Here is a 12,617-nt window from a genome sequence, read left to right on the forward strand (position 1 = left end):
CATTTGATATAGCGCCTTATCACGTCTTCGAGACGCCTCGAAGCGCTTCACAGAATATTCTGTGGAGTGAACGGACTATATATTTTGTGGGCGAAATGTGTAACAGGAATGAATGTCCGGTAGATGTATAGTACACTCACTCACAGTCACATCTGGGTGCAGACAGTGTGTGGTTTAATCAGAGCTCCGAGTAATTCACACAATTACCTGAACAAAGAGGCTCCACCTCCAGGTCAAAGCATTTCTGGTCCGAGCTTCGAGCTGAACCAGCCACAAACCTCACCCTTTAAAGAGTTCCTGATCCAGGGCCAAGAGGGACGAGTTGGTTAGTCACTTGCCCAGTTCAGACCGAGTGTATTAAGTAAACGCTCTTATTCGACAGCAAACATCAGCTGGAGAAGGAAAGTCCTTTATAAGTTCAATAAACGAGGTAAAGTCTCTCTCTCTTTCTCTTGTCAGTGGCTTCAGTTAGTACCGATTGTCCCATTTGATATAGCCCCTGATCACATCTTCGAGACGTCTTAAAGCGCTTCACAGAATATACTGTAAAGTGAACTGACTGTATATTTTGTGGACAAAACCATTAGATCCATTGAGCAACCTTCTAGGCTCATTTCACTGAAGCCTTGCTGCCTGCATTACATTTCCTGGTTGACGCAGACTTTTTTTTAAAAATCAGTTCGGGGACTGCTCGCTGAACACACACTTATTGCTCGTGTGAAGTTCTGATGTGAAACACGTTCGTTGTTCATTTAAGCCAGAGCTGGACTTTTATCTCCAGCACAGTGGAAGGCTTATGTGACTGTGGTTCTCGTTCAGCTGACCAACGAGGCGGGAGGTGTGTTATCACTCACTTCTTCACCTTCACACACAGCTTTAAGTGAACGTCACAGAGGAAAATGTTCATCAGATCCTGGCCAGCTTCACGGGCCACTTTACCGATCACCTGGCCGCCCGTACCGATCAGCATCTTCTGCAAGAGTTTGTAAACAGTCGTCAGCACCACCAATAATCGACAGAAACATTCCAATACACACACACACACACTCGCAGCCCTCTGTACACACCCAATCCCAGTCACAGAATATAACACACACACAAACACACAGCCATTATCACAGTAAATGCCCAGAACCATTTCAGAGTATTGCTCAACCCAACACGGTTCAAGGGCTAGTGGGTTACCATTGCACCTGTTTCAGACCTGGAGTGACATTTCCTCATTAGAAAATATGCTGGTTAACATGTTGCAAATATCCTCCTTTTTTTAAACAGCGATTGAGCAATCGGGGAGATAGAGGAGTGAGTATACGAGAGGCTGCTGCTGCTGCTGCAATGTGAAGTGGATACAGTTCACCACTTCATCTCTGATGTAAAGGGCTCACTCAGTCTGTCTGTATACTAACCGCATGATTCTTCTTGACCACTGTGAGGTTCTGTAAAATCCGCAGCTCTCCGCTCGGGCCCTCTTCCCACATTTCAGTGCTCTGAGGAGATTAAAAACAAAACACTCATTTTTTTTAACACTTTGGGATGGATAACTGTCCTCTCCTCTCCTGTCCCCTGGTGGCCACTCCGGGCTGCTCTGATCTGTTGCCCTGAGTTGCCCTTGTACCCCTCATTAGAGCTTTAGAGATCATACACCTGCCTTGGGAGTGTGTCCAGCAATAATACTTGTTTGAGATAAGGGGCTGAGATATGATGAGAGGCTGGGTAACCTTAGGAATTACTCCAAGGTATTAGGTGACGTGGATAAAGGGTGGGGAGATGATCTAATAAAATGGCAAAACAGGTTCACAGGCTGATCGGCTAACAACTGGGTTCATACCTACTGCCTGGTAAACGGAGGCTTCTGGAGTAAAGAAACTTGCCTAAGGTTTCGCACTTTCCAGGGATCGAACCCGGGGCCTCTGGCTTGCGAGGCAAGCATGCTAACCACGACGCTACAGGACTTACATTTTTGTAACCGGCGTCTGGTAACCGAGGTGACAAAGTGGGGACTTTACCTGGGTGATGCTGTACGGCACTTCCTGTGGCAGGATTTCCAGGAGTTTCTCCCTGATCAGGTTGATGCAGAGCTGCTGGGGAGACTGGTCGGTGAGCACGGTGCTGTGGTAATCCCAAGGCCCGGGCTGTGCCTGGGATAGCAGGTAGTGCTGTGTAAGGAGAGCAGAGTTTTTATTCACTCAAGACACAGGGCTGCGGCACATTCTTGGACGGATGGGAAAAACGTACTGATTGGATCTTAAAACTCTCAACATCAATACCTTCCCATTTTATTAAGTGTGCAAAATAATGCTGGGAACCAATCGGTTAGACATTCGCAGATCTCTCCCAACATCTGTCCAACACTGCATTGTTGTGTCAGCCTAGTTCAAAGTGCTGCCGCATTTCAGACTCTGAACGAGAGTGCTACCACCTGAACCAAGCATTAAACAGCACCGTTAGGAACAGACGGTCGCTGCAGACCGACCGGAGCAGGGTTTTGTGCAGCCCTCTTTGGCGACTGAACTCACCTTCAGTGTCTCCACCTCATCCCCGTCAACAGCCGAAAGCATGAAGACTTCCCTGAAGTGTGGCCACCCCTGTTTGTGTTTCAGGTGCTGGTTGCCCCTGTGCTGTTTGGGGGCTGGCTCAGCACCGGATTCAGCCACGGTTTCCTGAGCACCGATCTGGCCGTCCGCCTGACAAACAGGAGCGGCGTGCACGTCCCGGGATCCAGGCTCCTTTTCCGGCAAGTGTCCTGCTTCCATGGCCCCGCAGTCGCCTTGCGTGGACTGTGCGAGTGATTTAACCTTAGACTTGATCTTCAGTTTCTTCCCGTTCACCATCCCCTCCGTGAGCTCAATTGTTAGATCCAGGAGGAGGCCTTTGCTCTTGAGAAGATCCACCTGCATCCACAGGGTGACAAAGGGAGGCAAAAGGGAAGCTCGATCACTCTTAGACTGGTAAACAATGCTGGTAAATATACATTTAAAATCACATGGACAGCACTGGAGGGAAGGAAAAGAGGGAAGAGTGGTGGGGTGGGAAAGAGCAGGCCTGATGTATTGGATTTGGAACAGATGCAGATGGGAATGGCTTTGCCTACCTTATTCAGCACCAAAACCGCTGGGACGTGGGAATTTTGCGAGAGGCATTTCAACACTTCGAGGCTGAGATTATAGCGGTTCCAGTGATCAGAAACATCAACCAACACAAGGACTAGGAGACAAAATAAATCTATTTAGACACTACGGCCTTTGAGATGGTCAGTTAGCAATGGGTCTGGCCTGCCTGACTGATAGAAAACCCTCATCCACACATGAAAAGCTTGGCTTCTTCCTGTAATATTACTATTAATCAACGACTATTAATCTGATTACATTTAACACACTCAGGTTTGCCGTTCATCTTAAATCCAATACATTCTAACTTGCTTGCATTTGATATGGTGCCTTATCACGTCGGTGAGACTTCTCAAAGTGTCTTACAGGATACACTGTAACGTGGAGTGACTGTGTATTTTGTGGGTGAAACGTGCCAGCCAGTTGGGCACGGCAGTGTCCCACAAACTGCCATGGAGTGAGTGATCAATTTTTTTTTTATTTTGGGGGGATTGTTGGCCAGGATAGGAGGAGAGAGAAACTCTTTTTTTTTTTTTTGAACAGCGCCGTGGTAACATATTGCGCTTGATCCCCACTCGCCCGCCTGAACCAGCTCACTCACCCAGATTGGCTTCCTTCACCGAGTCCCAGGGATCCACCAGCAATGACTTCTCAAGGTTGTGTCTAATGGAAAAGGAATTGCAAACAGGTTAAAAATGAACACTGACAAGACACCTGGCCACAGACAGCTGGGTAAGCCAGAAAAAGAGAAACTACTGAACCTTTTTCCCTTGGCAGCAGTGGTGAGCCCAGGGGTGTCCAGGAGAACCTGCAAAGCGAGAGTGGAACGTTAGCCAGGGAGAGACACAGCGACACGCGTTACATACAAGTTGCAGCTACTGTTCTTTAAACGCAGGAAAGGAGGTTATGTTTGAGAATACCCACAATCTGTATCTCTCCCTCAGTGATAACTCCTTGAGCCTGGCAACGTGTTGTGTGCACTTTGCTTGAAACAGGGAAGATCTGGAAAGGAATAAAGAGAGACGACCTTTATTTAACTTGACGGTCTGAAACTCAGGGGTTTCAATATTCACCAGTTTAGCAGCCGGTGGAAAGAGGAACAGGCTTTTCTTACCAATATTAAACTTTGGGCAGTTCAAAATACAAATGTTGGCAGCTCACTCAACGATTGAATGGGCTCCGACGGCACCGCTTGTGAAGATAGCACTCAGAGTGGGCCTGAGGCCCACAGACCAGAAGGATCCAGGTCCAAACCTGGTCTGTGCCGAGTTAACTGACCCCTCGGATTGGGGTATGGGCCTTTATAATCTATTCTCGAGTGCGGGCAGACTGTCCTTTCCCCAGCTCAGTCTGCCATGGTTCCCAAACTTGCTAACTGACTAATGATGGAAGACTGCTGCTTCTCCTCAACAAACTTGAGGGAAAAAATGCAAGCATTATTATACCCAATTCCTTGAATCCTACGTTTGATTGAAAAGCACCAACAAGGTCAGGAATCTGACTGGGCGCTGTAACAGTTTAAAGACAAGCTGTGTGCTGAGCTCACCTTTCGGCCGAGTAGCTGGTTGGAAAGTGTTGATTTGCCAGCGTTGGGGGACCCGATGATGGCGACTCGCAGCACTCTCGGCTTCTCTGGTTGGTCTGGCTGATGAACGAGCAGAAGCTCCTGCTCCACTGAGACACAAACAAGCTTATAAGTAACACAGGAAGCAGAACTGTGGGCTCAAAACTTTGAGACTCTCACTTTCTGGGCGACTGCAGTGGGCTACCACACTGGCTTCTCATCTCTGGAAGGGTCATAGGTCTGCAGAACAAACCGGTAAAAGGGCCATTTGATCCACTGAGATTGCTGAACATCTAAATATTCAGGTTGAGTGTTGGTTTTTTTAACCAGTTAAGCAGCGGAAAAGCTTGCCAGACAGTGCTCTCAATGGCAAGCTGTGCGGTTTTAGCTGGTTAGATTCCAGCACACACTAACACTTTCAACTCTGGGGTATTGCTCTTAGCTTATCATGATCTGCTTGTAAAAGTCTTCACTGTTCTTCTCAGTTCACCATGCTTCCAAGATGCACTGAATACTCTCCAGATTAAGTAATCAGGATGCCTCCCTCCAGATTTGCATTGCGTTCCTTGCACAGGGAAATCGCCATCAAATCGTGAAGGTGGAACGGATGCGCGAAACTCAGTCCGGGTTGGATAATCTTAAGTAGGGTGATAGGTGTCTACGTGTATCAGACACCCGGCTGAGGCTGACCAAAAAACATTGTATAAACAGTCAACGGATGGACAAATGACCAGTACCTACCTTTATTCACCGAGACTAGAGGAGCGTATTGCCTGATACTCTCCTCTTGTTTAGGAACACTCAGGATGTTTTCCAGAGCAGACTTGCTTGCACAGCAACGCACGGGTAAGCGGGCGATTCTGCGGACCTCGATTTGTAGGAAGTCCAGACCTGCAACGACAATTTGCATTTATTTAGTGCCTTACATTCAGGACAACGTCTCGGAGCACCCGACAGTGATAAGAGCTCGGACACCAAGCGAAGGGAGAGGTTGCCCATAGGGGTGATCAAAGAGGCAGGGGTTGAACATCTCATTAAATGTGTACAGTGGCTTTCACGTCGGGAGGAGGGGGAGGAGGAGGACGTGTCAGGCTGCTGAACAGTCAGGAACTTTAAGGCGGGTTTCAAAGACTGCCGAAGAGAGGCGAGAACGGCGGGAGGGAGCGCGAGGTTACCGCAAGTGTCTCGTGGGGGAAACGCGGCAGCCAATTGTGCACCGTAGTGTCCCGCGCACCCACCGGGGATCGAGTGACCAAATTATTATTATTATTATTATTTTATTATCTATCTATCTATCTATCTATCTATCTATCTATCTATCTATCTCTCTCTCTCTCTCTCTCTCTATCTCTCTCTCTCTCTCTCTGTCTCTGTGTCTGTCTCTGTGTCTGTCTGTCTCTTTGTCTGAGAGATAAATGGCGTCTCCTTGGAGCTGAAGTGGTCCGCGCCGTCAAGGCCTGAGCCGCGGGGCCCCCGGTTACTAACCTGCCGCCGGGCGGCTCCTCCCCGCCAGCCTGAGGGCACCGCACACCAGGCCCCTGCCCAGGGCGGCCGCCATGGCCACGGCGGGTGAAGCCGGAGGAGGAAGGTCTGGGCCTTCACACGGGGCGCTGGCGGTGGTCCCGCTCTGCCCTCCTGGGCGCCGCCATTACTGCCTCCTCCGCGTGCATTGTGGGGGCTCGGGGAGGGAGGGGGTTACTGCGCAGGCGCTGGAGGAACAACGGCCAACCGCGGCCACAGCGCCCCCCGCAGGCGGGAGGCCGCTCCACCCACCCGCACCCGCACCCACACAGGGAGGAGGCACAACTGTGGGCGGGTTGGGCGGCTTCACGCTCAATTGGGCGGTTTTATTTGCGGGTGCGCTGTGTGTGGAAACAAAGCCTCGTCTGGTGGGGGTTGAGCCTCATTTTTGGGTTCTACATTTTTATTCACCCACCAACACCGAGTCCGCCACACGTCACAGCGTCTCCGGTGCGGTGCTTTGATGCGTCCTCCCGACCCGAAAAGGCGCTGCATTGAATGTAAGGATAATTATTACAAGTGATAATCCTCACATTTGACAGTAGCGCTTTTTACGTCTTCGAGACGTCTCAAAGCGCTTCGCAGAATAGACTGTAAAGCGAATTGACTGTATATACATATATTTGTGGGCGAAACGCGGCGGCCAATTGAACCCAGGTCTCTCGCTTGCGAGGCAAGTGCTCTAACCACTGAGCTACAGGACTCCACACTTTATCACTTATATGCCACTTTATCAAATGCCTTTTGAAAATCCATATAAACTACATCAACTGCACTGCCTTCATCCACCTTCTCCGTTACTTCATTAAAAAATGAAGTGTTTACATAGAATTACAAAGAGTGGTAGTAATAATAATAATAATGGCAATTAAACACACCATTCAACCCAACTAGTCCATGTTTATACTCAACAATAAAAATTTGCATCTATATAGCGCCCTTCACACGGGGCAGCATCTCGGAGTGCTTACTCCACACGAGACCCCATCCGATTCCTCTCTCCTATACCCCTCTATTCCGTTCTCACTCATGTATTCATCAACTTTCCTCTTAAAATGCATTTTTAAGTTGTTGGACTGTTTTGTTTCATTTACAAACTCTCCAGCTTGCATGTCTCCTCACAACTTTAATTACAGAATGTTAGGGACCAAATTGCCTTAAATGTCCTTGCAAAGTGCTGATATTGATTTGACACTGTGAGGACAAGAGTTGTGTCTGTGACCTTGTCTGTGTCATTAGTCGCTAACAGTAATATAATGTTACTTTTCCATTTACTGAAAATCCATTGGCAGTTACACCAAGACAGAAAATCAATTGATCCATCATGCCCGGATATAAAATCTAGAGTCGAACAAAGTTACAGCTCCTTTAGAAGACAGCATTAAAATAACTGTTATGGTCATTCACTACCATTTAGAAAAATTCTCACTATTTTTCTCCTGTTCCCTTCCCTCTTGAAGGCATTTGACTCCCTTCTCCTCCCGCAAGAGCCACAAGTGAACTGACCTGATCTTTAGATCTGAGAAGATCATAGTTTTAGCAGGAAATTGAAAAAAACTTTTGTTTATGATTTTAGATCCGGAGATTGACTTTATCCCCACCGGTGCTGGTGAAGAGCAGAATTGCGGCCTCACAGTTTCCCACTGCGGTAATAGTTACTGAAATTTTGAAGTTTCCACTTGAACAACACACACTAGCAGTAATGCCTAAGGTAATTGCAATTACCATCTAATTGAAATCCAAACCGGGGAATAAACATGTAAAACGCATGACTAGTTTTCAATTGACACTTTTCGGTGCTAAAAGTGAAAGCATATTTTGCAAATCTCTCTGGAGTTTTGGTGAGATTGTTGGATGAGATGGACCTCTGCACTCAGCAACAGGAGGAGGCCATTCAGCCCCTCGAGCATGTTCCGCCATTCTATAAGACCATAGCCGACCTGTACCTCATACCTTCATGTGAGAAGTGAAGATATGACAGAGCTGTCAATAGGCGCGCGGCAATCTACAGCAGGTGTAAGACGGACACCAATGAAGGGAAAGCTGAGACAGGAGTTACAAGCAAAGGTAAACAACAGATCGATGTTAATGCTGCAAACGAGATGTGAGAATCCACCCAGGATTTCAGATAAATAGGAACTATATCAATAACGATGCTAATTGTAGCCTTGGAGATAAGGAACCGTGTTACCGTGGCAACAGTATAACTGTATAAATTACAGTGGATAAGGTGTCAAATGCAGCAGCATTCAAGCTGAACTGAGGTTAATGCAAAGCACAGACCTGTACTCTACCGATGTTTGAAATGAGCGCTTATTGGAAAACAATCCCAGACCCACCTGCACTACATCACTAACAGAGAGCCTGATTCTGATGGCAGAACAGCCTCAAATTAACAGCAGACGCTCGATTGATTTGATCAGCTACCACGGATTGCTACAGTGCAAGTGCAGATGCCTCCCCAGCCTCCCCACTCCAGTATATTCTGTGAAAGCGCTTTGAGACCTCTTGAAGACGGGATAAGGAGTTATATCAAATGCAAGGATTATTATTACTACTCAGTACTTTAGATGGACTATATACAGAAGGCACTCTGTGCACAAGTGATACGAGATGGAAAAGACATGTAGTGCTTTTCACATAACATAAACATCTTGAAGACGTTAGCAGATATGGTAGTGAATACCGAGCCCTACAACTCCGTGACGGAGCTTGAAAACTGTATAGCTCTGCACCACCCCTCTGGCCTGAGGACATCCCTTTATATCATCAACCACACTATCAACTATTTTAAGAAAGAAGCTTACTGTCTCTTTGAAGTCAGTAATGGATTTTATAGTCGTACTTGTCGGAGACACATAATCAATACTGTTGGGCCCGAGAGAAGATAAAAATGGGTATTTTCCTTTTAATTCATCAATCATTTGAAGTTGGAGCTCACAGTGACTTAATTAATCATTGTTTTTTCAAACATATTAAATTGATCCCCAGCCTGAAATCCAGGAAGACGTGATCCTGCGGCATTAACGGCCTGCAATGGAAACGTCACTGATCACCCCAGCTGCAGCTTTTGAAAATAATGTTAGTACAATAATATTAATATCCTTGCATTTGATATAACGCTTTATAAAGATGTCTCAAAGTGCTTCACAGGATTTTACACAAAGAATCATGAGGGGAATGACCGATTCTTATCTGCGGATTGTTGCCAGAACCCTGGGAGAAACACTCTTCTCTTCGATTAGTGCCAAAGTATCTATAACGTCCACTTGAACAGGCTGATGGCTTAACGTCTCATCTGAAAGCCCCATGAGCCTGGCTGTTATTTTTCAGGAACAAACTGCACAAAAATTTGGCAAAGCAGCTCTATTACAGAGATTGGGTTTCACCCACAAAATACAGTCACTCCACTTTATATTCTGTGCTTTGAGGCGTTTCAACAATACGATAAGCCCAAATGCAAGGATTATGATTATTCTTATACCGGTGGGGGAAACTTGTAGTATGTGATGTGACATTTCCCCCACAGTTTTAAATGTCACATGTCTATGTGTTGCCAGAAATGATGCAAATAACAGCTTTCATTATGATTTGCATTATTTATGTAGCACAGTTTGACAAAGACAGAAAACACATTTGCAAAAGGCTCACCATTGCTAGTGTCTGTTTAAAGAGTTCATTTGGTCTTCTGATGGCTCAGTTGGATAAGATGCTGTGTGGTCCTGAAAAATAGAGGCCTCAAAAGCCTCAATTGTGCTGTGAGTTTATCCCATCAGGGATAGCGATAACTGCTATTACTTATCTCTATCCCTGGGCTATGAAGCAAAACAGACAGCACCAGATTTCTGCTCATAATGATATCCAGTGACCCTGCTGGAATGGGCAGAATATCAGCAGGATTAGGGTTAGTTGCATTGCCTTACCACGTTCAAATATGCTGCCCAGCTCAATGTCTAGGTTTGACGTGAAGAATGTGCACAGACAAGATAACGGAGGACTGCTGATAATCCATGTAGGATGGGATTTTTGCAGCTTACTAGGAACACAGGGAAGTTCAGAGAATTAATGAACATATGTTATTAATAGAGAAAGACCAGAATGGTTGCAATGTAGAGAGAAAAAGCAACTTGTATTTATATAGTACCCTTCACTTGGGATCACATCTCGAGTACTTCACAGTGGTGGATACTGAGGAAGGGGAAGGGAAGGAGGGGCACCTGACCATAGGTATTAGGTGACCTTTAGGGTATCAGAGAGAAAAAAAAACTTGCATTTATATAATACCCCTCACACGGATTAATGTCTGGAGCACGGCACAATGGCAGGGCTGGACGCCAAGTAAGGGAGAAAAGGGAGAGGTGACCATAGGCGCGGTTGAAGAGGTAGGTTTTAAGGTGGACAAAAATATATAAAGAGGTGATCAGAAAAGAACCTCCTCCAGAAAAATGACCGTAAAGTATTTGCATTAGGCGCTGTTGAACACTTTGGTTCAACCTTCAAAATGGGTGAAGGCTTGAACAGAACTACAGACATTCATCTGACCTTAATGTAATGCTTCACACAAGCATGGAGAGAAAAGATAGCATCTGGCTGCTGCTGTGTGTAAAGTTATCCTAAACAGTCTTCATTTAACTCAAAAAAGACTGTCCCCTTGGGCAGAAAGGAGGAGAGGATCTGTGCCAGATTACAATGTAGATGAAGCACAGCCACGGGCTAGTTCGTAGACGCAAATATTGGGGAGTAGCCAGCTCCAATTATCAAAGGGCCATGTAGATGCCAAATTAGTATCAGCATGCCACAATGGCAGGTTAATTCTCTGGCGAAAACATAGGATTACACTTAACAATAGGTTGGAGTATCTTACATTGCTGCAGCATAATCGGGCGATTCAGACACTGTCAACGACTAGGAGAGAGTAGCTGAAGCAGTTTGTGGATGTAATTCAAATCGCAAGATTGTGTTCCAGCCCTAGAGAGGCTCACACTTGATAGTTCTAGGGTGTGTTATTTCCTGATAACTTGCAATAAAATAAAACTGGCAGAAAAGTGATTCAATGGCAGGGCATTCCCCATCCCAACATTTCGCATTTCTACTACTTTCATTTCACTCTTCTTGTGACTATCATATAATGATGGCCCCTAGTCACTGACTCCCCTACCAGTGACAGTAGCTTCTCCAGATTTACCTTGTCAAAACTCATGTGTTCACCTTGATCAGATCCCCTCTCAATCTCTGCTCCAACAAAAACCCAACATCTCCAATCTCTATACCTATAACCCCTTATCCATGGTATCATGCTCGTAAACCTCCTCTGAACCTCCTCCAAGGCCTCAACATTTTTTCCTTAACTAAGTTGCACAAAACTCAGCAATCCAGCTAATGATTTGTACAATCCAATAACATGTACAGATTAATGCTATTACTCTGTGAAACTCCAGTTTAATTGTTCTTTGGATGAGATTTAAACAGAGGTGTGTCTGCTCAGGCTCATGTCAACAATCTCATTACACTATTCCAAAGAGAAGGGAGTTGATCATTCACTTCATGGCTATTTGTAGAACCTTGTTGGATGTAAACTGACTGCCACGTTTACCTAGAAACAAACGAGTCCCACAGTACTTGACAGTTAACTGCATGTGAAGCTCTGAGACATTTGATGTTCTAAACACTATCAAATTCAGGGATTAGTTTAAATCATGTGGTACAATATAGTGAGGGTGTTGTTACTGACCTGGCAAAGAAACAAGATCTTGAGACAAAATGGAACCATACCATTTAGATTGACTCCAGAGAGGTGGAAGAAGCCACTTGAAGTGGATGGCTCTGTTGGGAGGTAGCATTACCTCATTTACCCGATAGGATCGCCAACGAAGTGGGGCTAAATGTGACCTCAACAAATGCAGCATGGTCAAGCCGTCGTGCTTTGTGCTAGCCTGTGGGTCTTTCCCCACAAACAAAGTGACTCCACTCTACAGTAATAAAAATAATAATAGCATTTGATATAGCGCTTTTCACGTCTTCAACAATCTCAAAGCGCTTTACAGAATATATTGTAAAGTGAATTGACTGTACATTTTGTGGCTGAAATATGTCAATTACTGCACACCCCAGTCATGGACTGAGTGACCAAATTATTTTTTTTTGATGGGATTATTGCCCCCAGAAAAACAATCCACCAATCGACTTAACGACCGGGTACCTAAGTTATCAGGGTTAATAAGAGATGCCCTGATCTGAAAAGTGCAATACAATCTGTAAGCATTATTAGATTGCCACTGTCGGCACTGTCTGGCAAGCTTCCCGCTGCTTGTGCTGCAACGATCACCCTACCCGTAAGGACTTTGGCTCGCAAGGTTAACCGGAGCTGAGTGGGAGGATTCCCTGCCACCAGCGACCGACCGGTCGGTCTGCACTTCCAAGTCCTG

At 45.9% G+C, this 12,617-nt stretch overlaps 1 protein-coding gene across 3 annotated transcripts; it reads right to left on the reverse strand.

Moving 5' to 3' along the window:
* Positions 1-131: 131 nt before the first annotated feature.
* On the reverse strand, positions 132-12,096 carry eral1 (Era-like 12S mitochondrial rRNA chaperone 1). 3 transcript variants are annotated; one of them, XM_007896540.2, is made up of 12 exons: positions 11,965-12,096; positions 6,608-6,681; positions 5,413-5,562; positions 4,654-4,781; positions 4,032-4,109; positions 3,869-3,915; positions 3,709-3,770; positions 3,092-3,204; positions 2,517-2,891; positions 2,007-2,156; positions 1,407-1,487; positions 132-973 (listed from the first exon to the last, which is right to left on the reverse strand). In XM_007896540.2, the coding sequence occupies exons 1-12, from the start codon at positions 12,030-12,032 to the stop codon at positions 851-853; spliced, it is 1,449 nt and encodes a 482-aa protein (XP_007894731.2). In that variant the 5' UTR covers positions 12,033-12,096; the 3' UTR covers positions 132-850. The 3 variants fall into 3 exon arrangements, with proteins under 3 accessions (XP_007894731.2, XP_007894732.1, XP_007894734.1); XM_007896541.2 differs by having other exon boundaries at positions 11,924-12,096; XM_007896543.2 differs by lacking the exons at positions 6,608-6,681; positions 11,965-12,096 and adding an exon at positions 6,157-6,335.
* Positions 12,097-12,617: the final 521 nt, after the last annotated feature.

The sequence above is a fragment of the Callorhinchus milii genome, unplaced genomic scaffold (assembly GCF_018977255.1).
Source record: "Callorhinchus milii isolate IMCB2004 unplaced genomic scaffold, IMCB_Cmil_1.0 Scaffold10, whole genome shotgun sequence".
Classification (NCBI taxonomy): Eukaryota; Metazoa; Chordata; class Chondrichthyes; order Chimaeriformes; family Callorhinchidae; genus Callorhinchus; species Callorhinchus milii.

Excerpts from the sequence above, each read along its gene's own strand:
- eral1 (XM_007896540.2), bottom strand. The coding sequence starts at position 12,032 with ATGCTACCTCCCAACAGAGCCATCCACTTCAAGTGGCTTCTTCCACCT. Across the intron at positions 2,892-3,091 it reads CGGTTTTGGTGCTGAATAAG|GTGGATCTTCTCAAGAGCAA; the intron begins GTAGGCAAAGCC and ends CTGTGGATGCAG. Across the intron at positions 2,157-2,516 it reads ATGAGGTGGAGACACTGAAG|CACTACCTGCTATCCCAGGC; the intron begins GTGAGTTCAGTC and ends CTCCTTACACAG.